A 17827-nucleotide genomic window follows, 5' to 3' on the forward strand; every position below is an offset into this window, starting at 1 on the left:
CAGTACATAAAATCATGTATACTTCATGACCATATTCTAAATCCCTAATTAATACCACAATAATATTAATAAAAGTAATAATAAACTTAGTAACTACCTTAATAAGCAGCAGACAGTTTATTAAAAGTGGTGGTTAATGGTTTAATGTAACGAGATTTGGCGCTTAAACTAAAGTGTGACCCAGAATTCTGTTCGTGACTTCACTGTGTGTTCCTGTGAAGTGAATCTTGTCAGTTTAGACCAGAGCCGTTAAATATGTCTGTGTCATATCCTCCTAAAAAATTTTTTACCTCTGTAAACCTAGAAAAACTCGAATTTAAATCAGTGTAGATAATTGTAGCTAATATGTGAGAGTTGTAGACGTTGCGTCTCAGTTAAATGCAGATATGCACATTTGTGATGGAGATTCAGAAACGCTTGTGAATCATTTCAAATGAATCGTTCAAACGAATCGTCTCGCTCGCGAATCAAACACCTCTGCGCTCGCTCTCTCTCTCTCTCTCTCTCTCGCCCTCCTGCTTTCAGTTCAGTCATGAGTTTCCAGTAAGAAGAGGCGTGTGGTGTGAAATGAACATCGTTCTGCTTTTCCACATCATCTTTAAGGATTCATTTGAGCGTAACCGTCCGATTGAGACTCTACTGATGGATCTCCTCTCTAAACTTTCCATACTGTTCGGTTTCTTATTTTCAAGAACTGGACACGAGTAAAAGAGAAAGCTGCGCACTTCACTAGTTTTACGGGAATGGACCTTTAGCGAGGTAAGCAAGTTTCCCCAAACATTTTCTCTTCCAGAAGATGTAACCTGGACATTTTTATACTTTCACACAAGGTGATTTTGCTCTGTAGTGTATCAATAAAGTGCTGCATGAATGTCAGAGAGTAGCTGAACCTGTAGGACCAGCTCGAGTTTCGCGCAGCTGAAAAGTCTCCTCTGCTTTCTGGTTCAGAAAAAAAAGCAGCCGAAATGGCAGGAACTAGAATGAAAACCCTGGAGGATTTGACCCTGGACTCTGGCTATGGAGCAGGGGACTCGTGTAAGTCCTTAAGCCTGTCGTCCTCCAAGTCGAACTCGCAGGCGCTCATGAACACCCCTCACCGGGGGAACTGGCGCTACTACTCCGGCTCCATGAACAGCAGGAACAACAGCTGGGATACAGTCAACACAGTGCTTCCCGAGGACCCAGAAGACATTTTCTCCAAGTGCCCTCGCTTGCCGGAGCTGGAGGAGTTCCCGTGGACGGAGGAGGACGTGGGGAGGGTCGTGCGTAAAGGCGCGGGGAAGGGCGCCTCGCTGTCCGCGGAGGCTGTGCGCAGACTGGCCTCTCTGATGCGCAGGGCGCTCATCCGCATCTCCAGAGAGGCGCAGCGGCTCAGTGTCATGCACTGCAGATGCACCAGGTTCGAGGTGCAGAGCGCGATCCGCCTGGTGCTCAGCTGGGCGCTGGCGGACCACTGCGTCTCGGCCACCGTGAAGGCTATCTCTATGTACAACATGAGCGCTGGAGAGCTCCTGCGCAAGGGGAAGTCAGCCCGATGCGGGCTCGTGTTCTCCGTCGGACGGTTTTTCCGCTGGATGGTGGACACTCGGATCGCGGTGCGCATCCACGAGTACGCGGCCATCTGCCTGAGCGCGTGTATGGAGGCGCTCGTGGAGGAGGTGGGCGTGCGCGTGCTGACGGCGGAGACGCCCGGATGCGTCCTGACGGCGGAGGCGCTGGAGGGGGTCATCAATAATGATCCCGAGCTCTGGGGGGTCCTGCAACACTACGAGCATCTCATCTGCGGGAAGAACGCCAATGGTAGGCACTTTACGGTTTCATTGTAGCTTAAAATGTTTCACTCATTAGTTGCTTGTGGCCCAGTGGTTAGATTTGGCTGAAGGGTTGTTGAAACCACACAAGGGTCTATCCGTCACCATTCTGCACTTAAGCATGACACCTCATGATGCTTCAACGGAGAATATGTGTACTGTTGTGCCACCACAGTTTCCCCAATTGTATTTGGACCATGCTTATTATTGACAACTAAAACAATACCGAAAAAAACCTTGAAAAACGAAAAAAAAAAAAAAAAAAGAAAAAGAAAAATATATATATATATATATATATATATATATATATATATATATATATATATATATATATACAATATATAAAATTATTTTATTTCAGTAATTTTTTTAAGTACTAAAATAACTAAGAAATAAAACTTAATAGAAACTATACATGTGTATAAACAATCACAAAAATAACAAAAGTTAACATGAAATCAGAATTCAAAATATAATTTAAGATAAAGTATTGAAACAAAACTACATAAACTAAAAGTTAATAACATATAGACATAAACAATATAAAATGAAAAAAAAAATTACTAAAACTTTAAAATCAAAATATAAAAATTCCAAATATTAACAACAACAAAAATGTGAAAATTGAAATTAAAAGAGATAATATAAAAATTCTAAATATCAACAAAAAACACGACAGAAGGATACTAATAAATAACCAAATTACAAAAAAAAAAAAAAAAAAAATGAATGAAAGCGAAAGTTCAAAACATGAACAGAATAAAGAGAATTATTCGTACCAGTGATACAAGACACTGATTTGGACACTTAAAAGTGAATGAATAGGACACAAATGTCTAACTTTATCTGAGTACGTAAGTCCATTATTTTAATTAATCAACATATTTCATAATGATGGTGAGTATTGTGGATGTGAAACGTTAGTAACTATCATATGATGTGACGAAGTACACCTGCTCACTGTCTTATGATACATGCGTGAACTTCAGAGGAAATGACTTCATTGCAACCTCATAAAAATCCCTATCACACCAGTTAGTACGTTTGAAACTAGTTATCTTGGTGAAATACTGGCATGATTTACTGCAGATACTGAAACTGCGATCTGTTGGTAGACCCACTCAAATGCTGATAGCTTTCCTTATTAGTCTTCTGGGCTTTTGATCTGAAAGATGAAAATGGAAACCAATTTCCAGAAATCACTGGTCAATCACGTCATTCGGTCTGTAACAGGTCATTACACGCTTCCTCTTCTCCAGCTGTGAGAATTACCCCTCTCTGCCAACTTCTGCATCATCCTGGTTGCATTTTCAATATGATTTGTCTGTGGTTTACCAGCATCTAGCATGAGGTTTTCCCAAACATTCACAAGCGCTTCGTTTCCTCTTTGAGCAAACCCATCTCAACCGACTGATCAGGGAAAGAAAACCAACTATATCTTTAAAATACAACACGTGGTTCTGAAGTGTCACTGTCCTGCTTTTATCATCTTTACTCATAATATCTCTTTGCATTGTCCTAAAATTCAGGAAAATGTTTTGATTATTATCTTATGTGGGTGGTTGACATGACAGTTTAAATATGCATATAACATATACTACATTTGTACTTATTTGATGACACATTAAAATAAAATAAAAATGAAATGACTTGAAATGAAATAAAATTTGATGATGTAAATCACACAAAAATTACTAAAACTTTAACTTAAAAAGAAAACATAAAAATATTAAATATCAACATATCTGTCAGTATGGTTTTACATTTTTAGTTAGTTTATTTTAAGACTTAAACTAAATAAAAATGAGAAACAATGTTACCTTGAGTTACCTAGCTGAAAAAAAGCTATTTTAATGCTGATACAATATAATAGCTTCAGTTAATTTTGACTTTGATTTAATATTTATATTTTCTGTTTTCGTTTTGATTTTAAAGTTGTGGAAATGTTGTCGTTTTGTCATTTTATTTTGCTTGTTTTCAACGTCTATATGGTTTTCCTTTTTAGTTTTAGTTATTTTAATACTTAAACTAAATTGAAATAAGAAATGTTACTTTGGCAACTAGCTGAAATAAAATAAGCTGTATTAGTATCATTGACATGCTATTATAAATGTATTAATAAGTTAGTATCATATTTATATGTTGTTTTCATTTTAAATTTTTTTCGTTAATTCTGTTATGTTTTGTCATTTTTATTATTTTTGTAATAACATTAATCAGTTCATTTTTATACAAAATCTTGAAGCATTGAAGCATTGAAGCATTGAAAAGCGCCTACAGAGGGCGTTTTCAACTACAGTAAAAAAAATTTGGCCTGTTCATTTATGCAACAACAGCATTTTGGGGGCCTGAACATGAACTTTTTAGGTGCAAGTTTTTGTAAACAATACTAATATTGTCTCGGTATAAACTACAAAAACATGAATTTATGAAAATGGTGAAGTCATGCACATTACAGTACATGGTTAGTATATAGTTTTGTGCACAGGCGTGTTTGTGTACAAAGTGACATCGCCAACTACTGGCCTGTCATGGAAGTACAGCGTATCGGGGATCGTTTTAATGATGAAGTGAAGTGACATGACACACAGCCAAGTATGGTGACCCATACTCAGAATTCGTGCTCTGCATTTAACCCATCCAAATGTGCACACACACAGCAGTGAACACACACAAACCGTGAACACACACTCGGAGCAGTGGGCAGCCATTTATACTGCGCCCGGAGAGCAGTTGGGGGTTCGATGCCTTGCTCAAGTCATGGTATTGCCAGCCCGAGACTCGAACCCACAACCTTAGGGTTGAGAATCAAACTCTCTTACCACTAGGCCATGATTTTTGACTCGTTTGTACATGAACATTTCAAAGGAAAAACATTGTAAAAATTTTTGTACATTTATTGTCATGTAAATGCACGTTAGGATGCTAACCGACTTCAGCTAGGCTACAGGATGAATATGTGCATGAAATATTGCTCCACATCCAGCTACTTCCATGACAGCACTGAAGCAGTGGATAGACTTTATTAGAAGATCAGAGGAGCGTAGGCGCAATATTTAGGCTACGCTAGCAAAAAGCTCTTTTTTGGCACGGTGAGTCAGGATCTCAGCTCTGCATAATCCTTACACAGCTCACTTTCTGTGGGATGCCCATGTGGGCATCAAATTAGGTCGGCCCATAAAGACGACCCGGTGGATCAATGTGCTTTCAGAGCGGCCGTGTTAACAAAGTGCTGCGCGTGCACTTCACAAAACCCTCGCGTGCCATTACTGTTGATGAATGGGCTTCTGATCCACTGCGTTTCCTCTGTCAAGTGCAGAAGATCGAATCTGAAATGCCTTAAATGTGGCTCATTGATGAGTTCAGCCGTGACTCAGTTGCCATTCAGAACGTGCTTGATAACGCAAAATATTCGTGAGCTGCTATTATTGCGGCTGAGAATGACTTTTAAACAGCCTTGATTACCATAGATCAATACACTCGTCTAATAAGTTTGCATGGTTTATTTTCATTCTCTGATTTTGTAGTATGCACAAAATGGCATCCAGAACCATTTTACTAATCTTTTTTATTTTTTTTAGTAAAGCAAAATATTGGCAGTATTTGGCATGGTGTCGAAATGTAATAACTTGCAACGCCTCCGAAAACAAAATCTTTTTTTGCTGACATTATTTTTCATCCTTATGCCTGCAGCTACCTGTCCTGTACTATTGTGACTCTTTCACAGCTAAATTAGTTCTCGATGGATGAAACAAAGTTCTTTCTAACACTTTTAGTCATTTAATAACACTCAATCTCATTGTAAAGTAACTGACTTTAAGGAAGTAAACAGGGTTGACTTCTTGTTGACTTTATCGTAACGGATGGTACCTTGACTCACAAGGTTTCATATTCATAGTCCGTTTGCAACAAAAGTTCTTCTTTATCATCTGCCAACCAGCCCCACATCTGGAAGTCTTTAAGACTCGCTTCTCTTTGCCAACTCAAGTCACTCCCACTATATCCAACACACACTCTCTGCCTCTTTTCTATTTACTTTAGTCCTTCTTTCCTGGAGCCGTTTCTGTGAACGCACATGCTTTTAACAAGGCGCCCACTGTACCAGCGTGCCCTGTCAAATCCAATGAACATGAAGCACTAAATGCATAGTTGTCTCTCGCTGATAGTTGCTATTGATATTCAAGCTGCATTTGAGTGTGCGAGTGATTCATGGAGAAAACATCTTCATACTTTGCTTCTGAACAAGTGCTTCCTCAAACTCGCTGTTGAGAACATGTGAACCCGACCCAGAGCAGGACGTGAACTTTGTCCCTTGTCATTTGCGGCAGACTCGGGACACTACTGGAATTTTCTGGCCCAGCTCTCGAACATTAGCTACCCTGATGGAAACATCCCAGCCCTAAAATACAGTTTCATTTTTGCATAAGTAGTCTGCAGGCCAGTGCACTTGTGTCTTGTGGAGGTTATTTTAATGCTTCGTGGATGGCAGTAATAGGGAAAACACCATCTTGCATGGTCAGTGGCACTGTTTATACATGCTTCCAGCCAAAACCAAAGGCCCAGCTGTACGAGGAGCTCAGACTTCTCTGAGCTAGAGGCTAAAAACAGCACGAGTTTTACGATGGCTTAAAAACATTTCAAGGGCTACATTTCAATAGAGCTCCTTAAAACCAGATAACTTCATTATCTAGTCACTAGCATTAGCTAAAACTTGTGAGCTCATGGAACCTCATACAGTAAGTGACTGAAATGAAACACCCTTCATAGGCAGCAGCTCTAAGTGTGAAACAAATATAGCACTCTTCAGTGGTGGGGTAACGCGGGCTACATAATCAGATTACTTTTCCAAGTAACTAGTAAAGTAACACATTACTTACAAATTAACAAAGTTACTTTTTGAAATAAGTGACGCAAGTTCCTTTGCTTTCCCATTTATTCTTTGATACCTCTTCTGTCCCTGCGTTGAGAGAATTTGAGAGTAAAGTTAATTTATCTTTTGGTGTTAAAGGGCCTTTACAACTGGGTGACAAAAAGTAATGCGAAAGTAACCTAATGCATTAGTTTCAATAAAAAGTAACTACGTAACAAAACTAGTTACTTTTTATGGAATATTAATGCAATATTCGAATTAGGGCTGGTAAGCGCTAGAGAGCAGGCGACTCCTGGTGCTTTTGAATCGCTCTCGCGATACTTTGATGTCATACAATGATTGGTCTATGCAGCGGCACTTCAAATCCAACGCAATATTAACTTCTTAATGAACTATTGTCTAAGATGAGTATCACAATTGCGCTATTGCACTTAGCCTACAGCTCGTGTGATATTTCTTAACTATGTTATGTAAATATGAGACAAAATTTCTAACAGGGGCATTTTGCCCCATATCTTGAATTTTAGGGATATTTTCTAGGCTCCATTAAACAGTAAGTTGTTGCTCTGCCTCATATTAGCCATCAGTCGACTGTATGAAATGGTCTGGGCAGGGCAAGTGCGTTAAATGCGTTAATAATTTTAACGTGTTATTTTTGGCCATGATTAATTAATGTAATTAACGCGTTAAATTACCAGCCCTAATTTGAATGCATTACTTTGAAAAGTAGCTTTCTCCAACACTGTCAGTCTTCATGTGAAGTGCACTAGAGAGTTCAAATCACAATTGATTCCAGTAGAGTTTGATGTTGGCATGCGACTAAAAGCTAACAACAATATAATCTCTTAAGAATAAAAATACAATCACACAGGCAAATGTTAGGTAAACCATTAATCACATTAAAGACCTCACCGAAATCACATACTTCCCTACTACATAGTAAGTGAAAAACAGTATGAGAAAGAGTAGTATTTCTGAATTCACAGTATTCATAAAATAGTAAGCAGAAATTGTAGTCAAATGAAGGTTCCTAAGAAGCAAATTCTAATTTCGACCCTTACTTTTACTTTTGTGTCAGGACTGTATTTGTTATCCCTAGTTTGGCAACTAACTCGGTTTTTGGAAGAATTTGAATATCCTGTTTGCCTAGTCAAGCCATGTTTGAATAAAGTTCAAATACACATATTGATATCTTTGTAAAGTTGCTGGAACAGTTTGAATAATGATAAACCCATTGTTTAACAGCAAACATTTGAGGAATTGTGGCTTTTACTTGATGCAAATACTATAGCGTCAATAGTGTTGCAGGTACTAAGTGTTTTCTGTGTTTGCAGATGGAGGTTGTTTATGGAGTCACATGATTTAGTTCAGGACATAATCCTGTGAAAGTACTAGAAGCTTGTTGGAAAGCGGGAGAATAGCCAGCGTATTGAAGCCGGTCAGCACATGGCTTTATGTTTTGGCGCTCATACATCTATACAAACGCTCTCATAGGTCAATCCTCCGCCTGTTGCCATGAAAACACTGACCCCAGACAGGAAATTAGGGGAAGTGTTGGAATATGGCCAACAATGACACATGCAGCAGTTTAATGTTGGGGCGAATTATCTTGAGGAGAAAATGCAGTCTTGCATTTTCCAGCAGTGGAACGTTAAGAAGGGTAAAATGGAGTGATTGTGGATGAATAGTTCCCTACTCACTGCAAAGTGTTGGAAAACTCGCATTTCAGTTCTCACGTGTCGCTCGCACGTTTACCTGTCAGAAGATAGAGACTGAAATAGCTGTTGGTGGCTAAAATAGCCTTCAGAGCTCTTTTTTCCCACAACATTGTGTTCAACTATTTAGTATTCCAATCCATAGCCAATCTTTTTAGATTTTGGCAGCATTGCATATACTACAATTATAATTGCATATTGTACTAATTAAATAATCAATTCATTCTGCAATAAAGAACTGAACTGTGGATTTAATATTTATTATATTAAATGACCCATATGCCATGTAGATATTCTAAATAATAGGTCCATATGCTTTCATCAACGGTTGCATATTGTGATTTATCGTTTTGGCTTATACTGACGACATCTGTCATGATGATTATGAATGAAATAACCCATATTCTAATGTTCTTTTCAAGAAGGCTGATTCCTTCGTTTGCCCCTGTGGTTTGTTGCTATCTCTCATTGACTGATCGTTTCACATTTGTCATAATCTAATGAAACTCTGTCTGTCCCTGCTCTTGTCTTCAAATGCATCAGGGATAATTGATCGCTGTCGATAAGCAGCCTTTTGTGAACATTCCTGTAATATTGAATTGCTTGTAGAAATACGGATAGTAATGGCTTCTGTGTTGGGTTTGAATTCTGCGGCTGCCATTTTTAGTCTGTAAAGTGCTGATTTAGGTCTTAAAATGTCTACAAAATCCATTTAAACAAGATTCAGTTAGCTTTCAGGTCATGTGTGTGTAAATCTTATATCTAATCGTTTTTTTTTTTTTTTTAAGTGCAGTTACCCCCAAAATTATTTAGACACTTAAGTTATATTTAAAAATGTATAAATGGCATATAACGTAAACAAAAAAACAAAAAAAGTAACAATATTTTCAGAAGTTTGTCTTATAAACTTGCATGTCATACTGTATGTCTAAAGTTTCTTAGCAATATAAGTTTGAAATCTTATGGTAGCCAATAAAATCAGTAATTGGAGTAAGATGTCCATTTATGCCAATAAAAGCTCCTAAGTTTGCGTTTCAGTTTTAAAAACAAATGTAGTTGAATGAAAGTTTAATGAAGACAGAAGATCAATATACAAGCTATAAAAGCTTTATTGCTGCTGAGAGGTTTTCTTCGTGTATCGTCCACGGTGCTTTCTTATCTCTTTAGTGCCCTCAAAAGGTTTGCCAGTCTGGTAAACCAAACAGCGCTGAGCTTTCCCACATGAGTTTCCTCAAGTCATGCCAGATTTATCACCACCACAACAACAGAATCTTGGGGGAAAAAATGAAGAAGTGAGTCACTGAAACAATCAAAGGTTTTTTTTTTTTTTGGTAAAACATGCACAGGCAGGGGAAATCGACAACATATTTCAAGCTATATAAAATAACAGAAATGTCTCTGGCATTAATCTACTGTAAAAATCTCTCACCCAAGTAGGAATTTACCCTACAGGCAAAAGGATGCATGAAACAACTGGTAGAAAGATAATATCTGCCTTTAGTATTGAAAGTGCCAACAGAAAATACTGACACAATATAGTTCATTAGAAATTACCCAGTAAACATTTCTGTTTAACTGAAAGTGAAGTTGTTTGCACAAGCAGCGTTCCCTTTCTGTGGTGTTCAGTGTGAATGCATCCGATTTGCATGAGAGATGTTGAGGCACTCTGTGTCTTTGCTGTGGTGGGGAACAAACTGAATGATTCAGATCATTCTTTCCTGGTGGCCTGGGGGAGCAGCCTGTGACTGAGGACAGATTTAGCTTTATTATTGTTTAGAGACCCTGGTCAATCTGATTTTGGACAAGCAGGTTGGACACAGCTCAGACATTGAAGAAGGATGCCATAAATCTTGTAAATAGCCACTTTTAAAGCTCGGACTCCAGACAGCTGGACAGATTCAAAGGGCACCATTGTCTTGATCCTTGATAGTTTTCTGTGATCAGTCATATTTCAGACACATATATCAAGCAGTATGCATGAAAAAAGATATAAAGTTCCTAGAACCTTTACTTTTTAATTGCATTTATGCTCTATGTTGTGTTTGTCGAACGTTAAAATGCAAAAAAAACATTAATTTGCGAGAAATCAGTGCACAAGTCTAGTGTGAAGGTCTTTGTTCTCGGCTTGAAGTCTCAGTGTCTCTTTTTCGATCTGCTAATTGGCTGAGGACAGACTTATGACTGCACACTTTTGTCCATGGTTATAAAGCCAAGCTGTGCTCATGGACGTGTGTGAGAGAAAGACATAACATCTGTCCTTCTGCATGTAATGGGGGACATCTGCAAGTCTGGCTTAAATGGGGACAAAGTCAGAGTTATGACCCTACTTTAATTAACCTGCGCTCATTAAAACGAGCCTGAGCTATTTAGTAAATGGTGCAAGTACAATGATTCTCTCTCTTTGGCTCAGTGTATGTATTATTGCACTTAGGCAATCGGGAGAGCTTGTTGGGACAATTAGTCGTGGAGTGGCGCAAGGTGTGTTTAAAGTCCTCCAGACAGAAGTCAAAAGGCCATGACTACTGAGATGATCATCACTGGTTGTGTTTCTATGTCTCAGCACCTCAATATTTGTCTGACCATAGTTTCTGAGGTGTAAAATGCATGCTATCATTGAGCTCTCTAATTGGAAAATAAAGCTGTGTTTTACAGGACAACTTCAGAAGAACGGCTTTAGTGGTTTCGGAATAGTTTGCCAGTACCTGTTATACTAGCACGTCATAAATAATCAGCCAAGCAAGACATTGTCAAATGCCCTGTGGCCCCCTATAGATAGGAAGCAAGATGGAACGTGCCTATTGCTTTTCCAGGAAAACATTGTGACACTTATGAGTTCATATATAACTTGTCAGTAAACTCAAGTGGGTTAAGATGTGGTTGGTTTGGATGTTGAAAGATAACTGAATCACTGCTTGCCTTGCTGGCTTCCAAATCATTGTCAAATTCACGACAACAAAAGTTGTTCATAAGATTTGTGTTTCTTTAGTTTCTTTTGGTTAACAAAACTTTACGATTCAAAAGGTTGCTCATAAGTGCCCGATTGCAAAGCTTGCACTGGTACAGACTTCACAGTGATCTACTACCCAACAGTCCATGTGGCATTACATCACCATAGCATTGACACCACCAAGCAAGGACTGCGGCATAGTGGCAAGGACTGGAGGGCGGCATTTGGGATATGACCTAAGGTGCACACTCTAATAGTTAGGGTTTCTAACTAGGTCAACAAATTTTTGATCCTGGTCTAGTGGAGTGTAGTTGTGCTGCCAAGCCTCAACTTGTGTCCACATTTACATCTTGAATTCCCATTAAGCCAGATTGCAAGGTTGTAGCAGATGGGAGTTAAAGGTCTGCTCTCTCCTGGGGTCTAGATCAAGACCATGCCTCATTAACAGTGGTTACTTTTACTTAAGAGTCTCTAATTTTTCTCGAAGGAATCAGTCGACTTTTTTCAAACAGTTGGTATGGGTTCAAAACATGTCGTAAGGGTATCTAGTTTGGTCAGAAAGACTAGTTGAGGCTGGGTTTTTGTAAACTCCCTGGGTGTATTCATTGTATTCTAAGATTATCATCCTTCAAAATGAGGAAAGTCTTGGCTAGTCTCACATATCCTGAAAGTGAGTCCAAGCCCTTCTCTCAATTATCTTTGGAAGCCCTGTTAGACCTCAGCCAGGTTCTTGCCAGGCAGAGTTGATGGAGTAACCACAAAGCACTCATGACATTGTACTGAAACTCGTGGGAAAATAGAGAAAATACTTTTTTGAGCTTTCTTTGGAAAGATGAGGAAGGGGAAAACAAGGAGTAGGAAAGCAGTTATTCAGCACTGAGATAAGAAAAGATTCACTGCCACATTTCCTGTTGAAGTTCAAGAATCTTTATAAATGAAGCATATTTGTATGTCTCTATTTATCTTATAATGTGCAAATGAGCAAGTGTGAAGTCTCTTGCTTTGTGCTAACAGTGTTCCATACACCCTAAGCTGTGGAAATCACCTGCTTTTATGAGGAACCATGCTGCCGGTGAGAAACCATTCTGTTGGATCACAAGTCTGGCACAGGCGGCCTCCTAAAATAACAGAGAAGAGGTAATTCGCACTCCCTGCTTTCCAAACTCTACAAGAGAATTACATGAACCATATGGTAAGAAGAGACTAGAATGTAGGCCCTGCTATAAAAATCCATTTTTGGTGGTCAGTCAAGACGTTATACATGCTACTAAAATAAATTACAAAATGCATCTTAAAAATGCAAAAAATAAATACTTTTTGGAGTGCAAGAGATTGGCACTGGGGCAACTGCCTTAAGAGGACAACTTTGTCCTTATCTACCACTAAAAGGTGCATATTAATACCTTAAAGTAGTAATACTTAAATGCACCATTGCACATTTTTATCTGAGAGTGCATCAACTTACAAACTACAACATTTATCTGAAATGTTACTTAAGTCTAAGATTAGCTTTCGGCATTTGTACCATCCCCCAATTCTACAGCATCCTGCTATTAGGACACGCCAGAGCAGACTGATAATTACAGTGTCAAAGAAAGCAGTAGACCAACTAGAACACATGGCAAGAAACAAAGCAGGCTGTCCCATGAGACTCTGCCACCGTTTAGCACGCAGTCAACCTAAAGCTCAGCTTTTCATCTCATGCATATGTCTGTGATTTATTTAAGAACAACAACAGCTTAGAAGTAATAGCAGAGGACATCTGAATTGGCTAGGCTATTAGCACATTGTCAGGCCTAAAGAGAGGGGGGAAATGAAGACAAATTTAGAGCAGGGAACTAGTTGTTTGCACAGATGCTAGAGTTGGTAATAAAAGATGGATGCTAACCCTCCAGTCCTATTTTATTACTATATAGGTGGATTCTATAACAAGCTGAGATGTTTGGGTAGATTTAGTAGGCAATGCATTGTGTGGTAAAGCAATAGCAACCCTTTAAACCTAGCTAACTAAACCCACTTAGCCCATTTAACCATGATATGATGTTAAATGTAGCTAACCTCACTTTTTTATGCAAATGGGTGTGTTATATCTCTGGAAAGACTCTGAGTTTGTGTAATCTATAATAATCCATCAGACACTATTAAGTCATAATAGCAGGTCTTAGACTAGAAAAATGTACAACAAAATGGTTTGACCTTTTCCTTACCCTGTGCAAGTCAGGAACTGCCTATAACATAACCTTCTATGTTATAAGCATCTGTAGGAAGCAAACAGGATTTTGGGAGTATGTCTTGCCTCAAGGCCTCATTTTGAGTATTTTGTGGCAAAGGCAGATGGGTAGGATTTAGAAGGAGCGGTCTTCCCCAAATGCTTTTTTTTTTTTTTGCTTTATCCATCTGGCTTATGTGCCAGAATGGGGTTTCTGTGGGTGGCCCGAAAGGCCTCTGGGCTACAGTTTTTTAACTCTGAGCAACATGAAGTAGCTTTAGCGTGAATCCTAAATTGAGTCGATTCTCTTTGAATTACTGTATGATGTAGGAAGTAGTCTTAAGCCAATAAACTTTGGTGACCTCTAAAAAGACCTTCATTTCTTCTCATTTCCGATTTCTGATTATAAGATACTTGGCTGCATTGAAAAGTTGATGAATAAATAAACAATCTACTTTAAATAAAGAATCTCAATGTAGAACTTATTCATGTCAGTCCACAAGTTTTCAGTCTTTCTTTCCCAACTAATCAGCCAGAAAAGCAGTAGAGGTTCCCCTGAGACCAGAACATATTTCCTTCCATTCTGATTCCTGTCCAAGAGAGAGGTGAGGTCCCACGGTTGTATTTGAATGAGCACATCTGTGTTTACCCTAGCCTGTTTGTTTGTGATGGTCAAGAATGACGAGAATAGCTGCCGTGTCACAATAAAAGCCACTCCAAGAGGCACCTTTAGTGATGACAGCTGGGTCCACAAGATGCCAGGGCTTTGGAATTCTGAAACAGGTGTATCCAAGAGAATTATGCATAATATGTCTGCATTGCCTGTCCTGTGCAAGTTAGGCAAAAGCAGCATACGCTTCTCAAACCAGGTGAACAATGTTTATAATGGAAGACAAAAGGCCTATCCTATGGAGATAGAAGTTATTGTGTTTAATGTAGCAGGCCAAACCAGAATCAGCATTATAAAATCAACGACAATCAGAATATGCCTCAGTATGTTAGAATAGATGCCAACAAATTACTTTGGCAGGTGGCTCATTAAAAATACTGGATTCGATCGTCATAAGGGGCTTTTGCAGCAGAGGAAACTTTTGACAGAAGTATCCACTTTTGGCGTGTTTGCACCTCAAGAATTAGGAATTTATTTAGTTCTAGGAACTCGGTTTGGGGGAACAAAATTAACGTTGCTTCAGAGTAGGGTCTAAAACAGTTCAATACGATTGGCCAAATGCATACAAAACATTGGGTACCTGACTTTTAAAAAAATAAAAACATTTTCATAGGACATTTAGTCAGATTTTCACACTCTTTTTCAATAACGTAAATTGTGCATTTACATTACCTCTTCGTTATCAAGAACCCCACGACACACAACAAAAACAACTCTGATCACGGCATCGTACATTTACCGGTTGTTGACATTTGTAAATGCTGTGAATAAAGACATCGCTGTTGGCCGCTTCAGAGTTCCTGCTGCTGGAGCAAATGCAACCAGGAAAACGGGGCGAGGGGGAAATTGGTTCTCTAGGACCCACCATGCTGGCTAGTTCATAGACCTAAGTGGAGCCCCTAAAGGGAAGTTTTAAAGCAGCGGCTAATTTAGTTAAGAATTTCTTGTCATTAAGGTTGGCTGTTTGGATTAATGTGTTTAGATTCTTCTGCAGATTGAGGTGGTGTACACTTGCACCCCCTTGAGCTAGTTGGAGTTGTGGATTGGGATGGGTGGAAGTTTGGGAGAGTGGCCGATGGGGGCTCACAGGGAGATCAAGAATTGTGGAGGAAGGGGGATGGTAAATGTGGGAGCAGAAACCCCCTAGGAAACAGAGATGGGGGTAGGGTTGAGCCAGTGACTGAAAGTCAGATTCTGTTGAAAGTCTGTTGAAGAACAGACTGATCTCATTAGCCCTGTTCTTCTGCACCAGGTTACCAGCCAGTTTGTGACCTGTTATCTCTCCTCTTTATTCATACTGTTCTTTTGAAATTGCTCTCTGTGTTTGTCTGTTAGTTGCTCTTCCTCTTCAGCTCCGTTTGGACTTGCTTTAGTTGCTTCCTTTATCAAGTCGTCTTCCTGTTTAGCAGGTCCTTCAGGTTCTTTGTGATCCATAGGTTGTTCTTGAGAAAACATAGTCGTCGGGTCCCTCAAAGTCCCAAACCACATGACTCAACATGTCCCAATGTGTCTCCTTCAAGGCAACCCAAGAACCACCCCATTGTCCAGTTTCTCACAGTTCACATGGTTGCAGGCAGACGCCGGATGACTGGTTTGTATGTTTAGACAATCTGCCAAGTTGTGGTCCAGTCTGTCCAAAGTTTTATGCCTTTTGAATTTGGTATACAACAGGTCAGAGTCTTGCTTTCTCTGGATGTGCAAGCCACAAACTAAAAGAAAGTTGTGAGGGTGGGGAAGAGTGAAGGTTTAAAACCCCAGAGATGGCAATGAGTGTGTCTGAATGATTTGTGGTGAGTTCGCAAACCACACCATTGCCTCTGTAGCAGGTCCACTCCCTATTTTTTTCGTCATTCTCTCTCAAGCTTCTGTCTGCTCGCACAAATTAATGTCCATACAGTACAACCACATAGTTGGGAGTCTCAGCTCTTTGCCAGGTTTCTGTAAAGCTCATGGAACCACATTTCAATTCTCGATAGCTTCAAGTCAGCAGTGATGACTTGATATTGATAATGATATTGATAGTGATCAAGTATGGTCTGTATTTTGTTTAGGTGTTGTGTAACCAGACGCCAACTACCCTTTATTGGTGTCAACGTGTGTATAAACAAAGAATGCAGGTTAAGCAGCTGTTGTTTCATAATACAATTCTCTGTAATGCAGTCCACTGTTTGAATTTTTTAATGATATGCAATGTGTTGATTTTTAATCTTTGCATATCATTGAAGGATTTGCTCAGAGCAATGAAGGAAAGTAAGTGAAGACATATAAGGACTGTCGAAATAGCAAACCTTCTGAAACAGTGTTTCTGCCATGTGCGTGTTTGAGTTGAAACAATGATATCTTCATGAATGACATGTTTGGGTGAACTGCCACAAAGAAGCTTTGTTTCGCTGCATGCAACAGGGACAGCTTTTCATGCTGATGTCTGCAATGGAATAAGACAGAATGTTTGACTCATTTAGGTGTGAAGGTCAAAGGTCACAGGCTTAGGGTGTTGGGATGATTTTTCACATCTGTGAGTTTCTGTCCCCTTGGGCGTAGAGGATCAAGATACACCTTTTTTGTCATTGTTGTGAGGGATTCTTGGGGATTTTGACTCTTTATTTTTATTTGATGGAAACCTCCTTTAATGAGCAGTGCTTCTTGTAAGAAAAGTACAGTCTGTTTATATATATTAATATCCAATTAATGATCATCAATTATAAAATAAAGTTTTCAGCTACTTTTGCTGGAAATGACTTAAAGCGGTGTGGAGCTCAAACTGGGGTGAATGTAACTTTTGTAATTACAGGCAGTATATTAAACAGCGTAATTGGTCTGAATATCACTGAATTAGTTCCAGGAAAGTAAGGTTTGGGTATTTTCCCGATATGAACCAGGTTTCCACTATAAAATGGTGGACGATCATAACAAGATCGGTCTGTGATGTTTCGCCTGAGCACTACTAATAATTTATGTTGCAATGTTAAAGATCTTAGGAATAGGTCTGTCATTGTTAAAGGGGATTTTGTCAGAATCCTTATTGCAGCCCACTGGCTCTTGTAACTGCCTAATTTTTATATACAAATCAATGAATACCTAGAATTTCAGTTTTTCCCTTTGAACGCTTTTTTTATATACCGTTATTCCTTAATCATGACCTTTGAGTTCATCTGTCACGCTAATCAAACAAAACACTTTCAGTTACCTGTAGTTTAAACATTATGCAAACTTAAAATATACAGTACCCCATATATTTTTATAAATGATGCTAAAGGGCTCCATATACAGAAACAGTCATCTCATTGACTAGCATGTGTGTTATTCATAGATGTTCTTGTTTAATGAAGTGGTAGGCCTTGAAACCTGAAGGAAGACATATAGAGTGAGTAAGCGTGAGGCAGAGAGGGGAAAATAAAAAAAACATTTAACACTGGGCTAGATTTCCATTCATCTACGCTGAAGTTCCACGTCCATCAGTTTTGCCATTGCTCCATCGCTCAGAGGCTGAACAGCAGGCCGATTGTGTTGGGTCTCTCTTAATGGGGAAGTTGTTCCAGAGGCGACTACAGCAAATGCTGCTTTACATCTGAGGCAAGCGCCACTGTTGCTATTGCTCTTATTTA

At 39.1% G+C, this 17827-nt stretch overlaps 1 protein-coding gene across 1 annotated transcript in view; it reads left to right on the forward strand.

The window, feature by feature from the left end:
* Positions 1–53: 53 nt before the first annotated feature.
* Positions 54–17827, forward strand: part of LOC113043595 (ankyrin repeat and BTB/POZ domain-containing protein 2-like) — a 45793-nt gene continuing 28019 nt past the window's right edge. Inside the window, exons 1-2 of the mRNA XM_026203082.1 lie at positions 54–759; positions 949–1800. Coding sequence (XP_026058867.1) covers positions 966–1800 — 835 coding nt within the window. The 5' untranslated portion in view covers positions 54–759; positions 949–965. The remainder of the gene's footprint in view (positions 760–948; positions 1801–17827) is intronic.

The sequence above is a fragment of the Carassius auratus genome, chromosome 25, assembly GCF_003368295.1.
Source record: "Carassius auratus strain Wakin chromosome 25, ASM336829v1, whole genome shotgun sequence".
In the NCBI taxonomy this organism is placed as follows: Eukaryota; Metazoa; Chordata; class Actinopteri; order Cypriniformes; family Cyprinidae; genus Carassius; species Carassius auratus.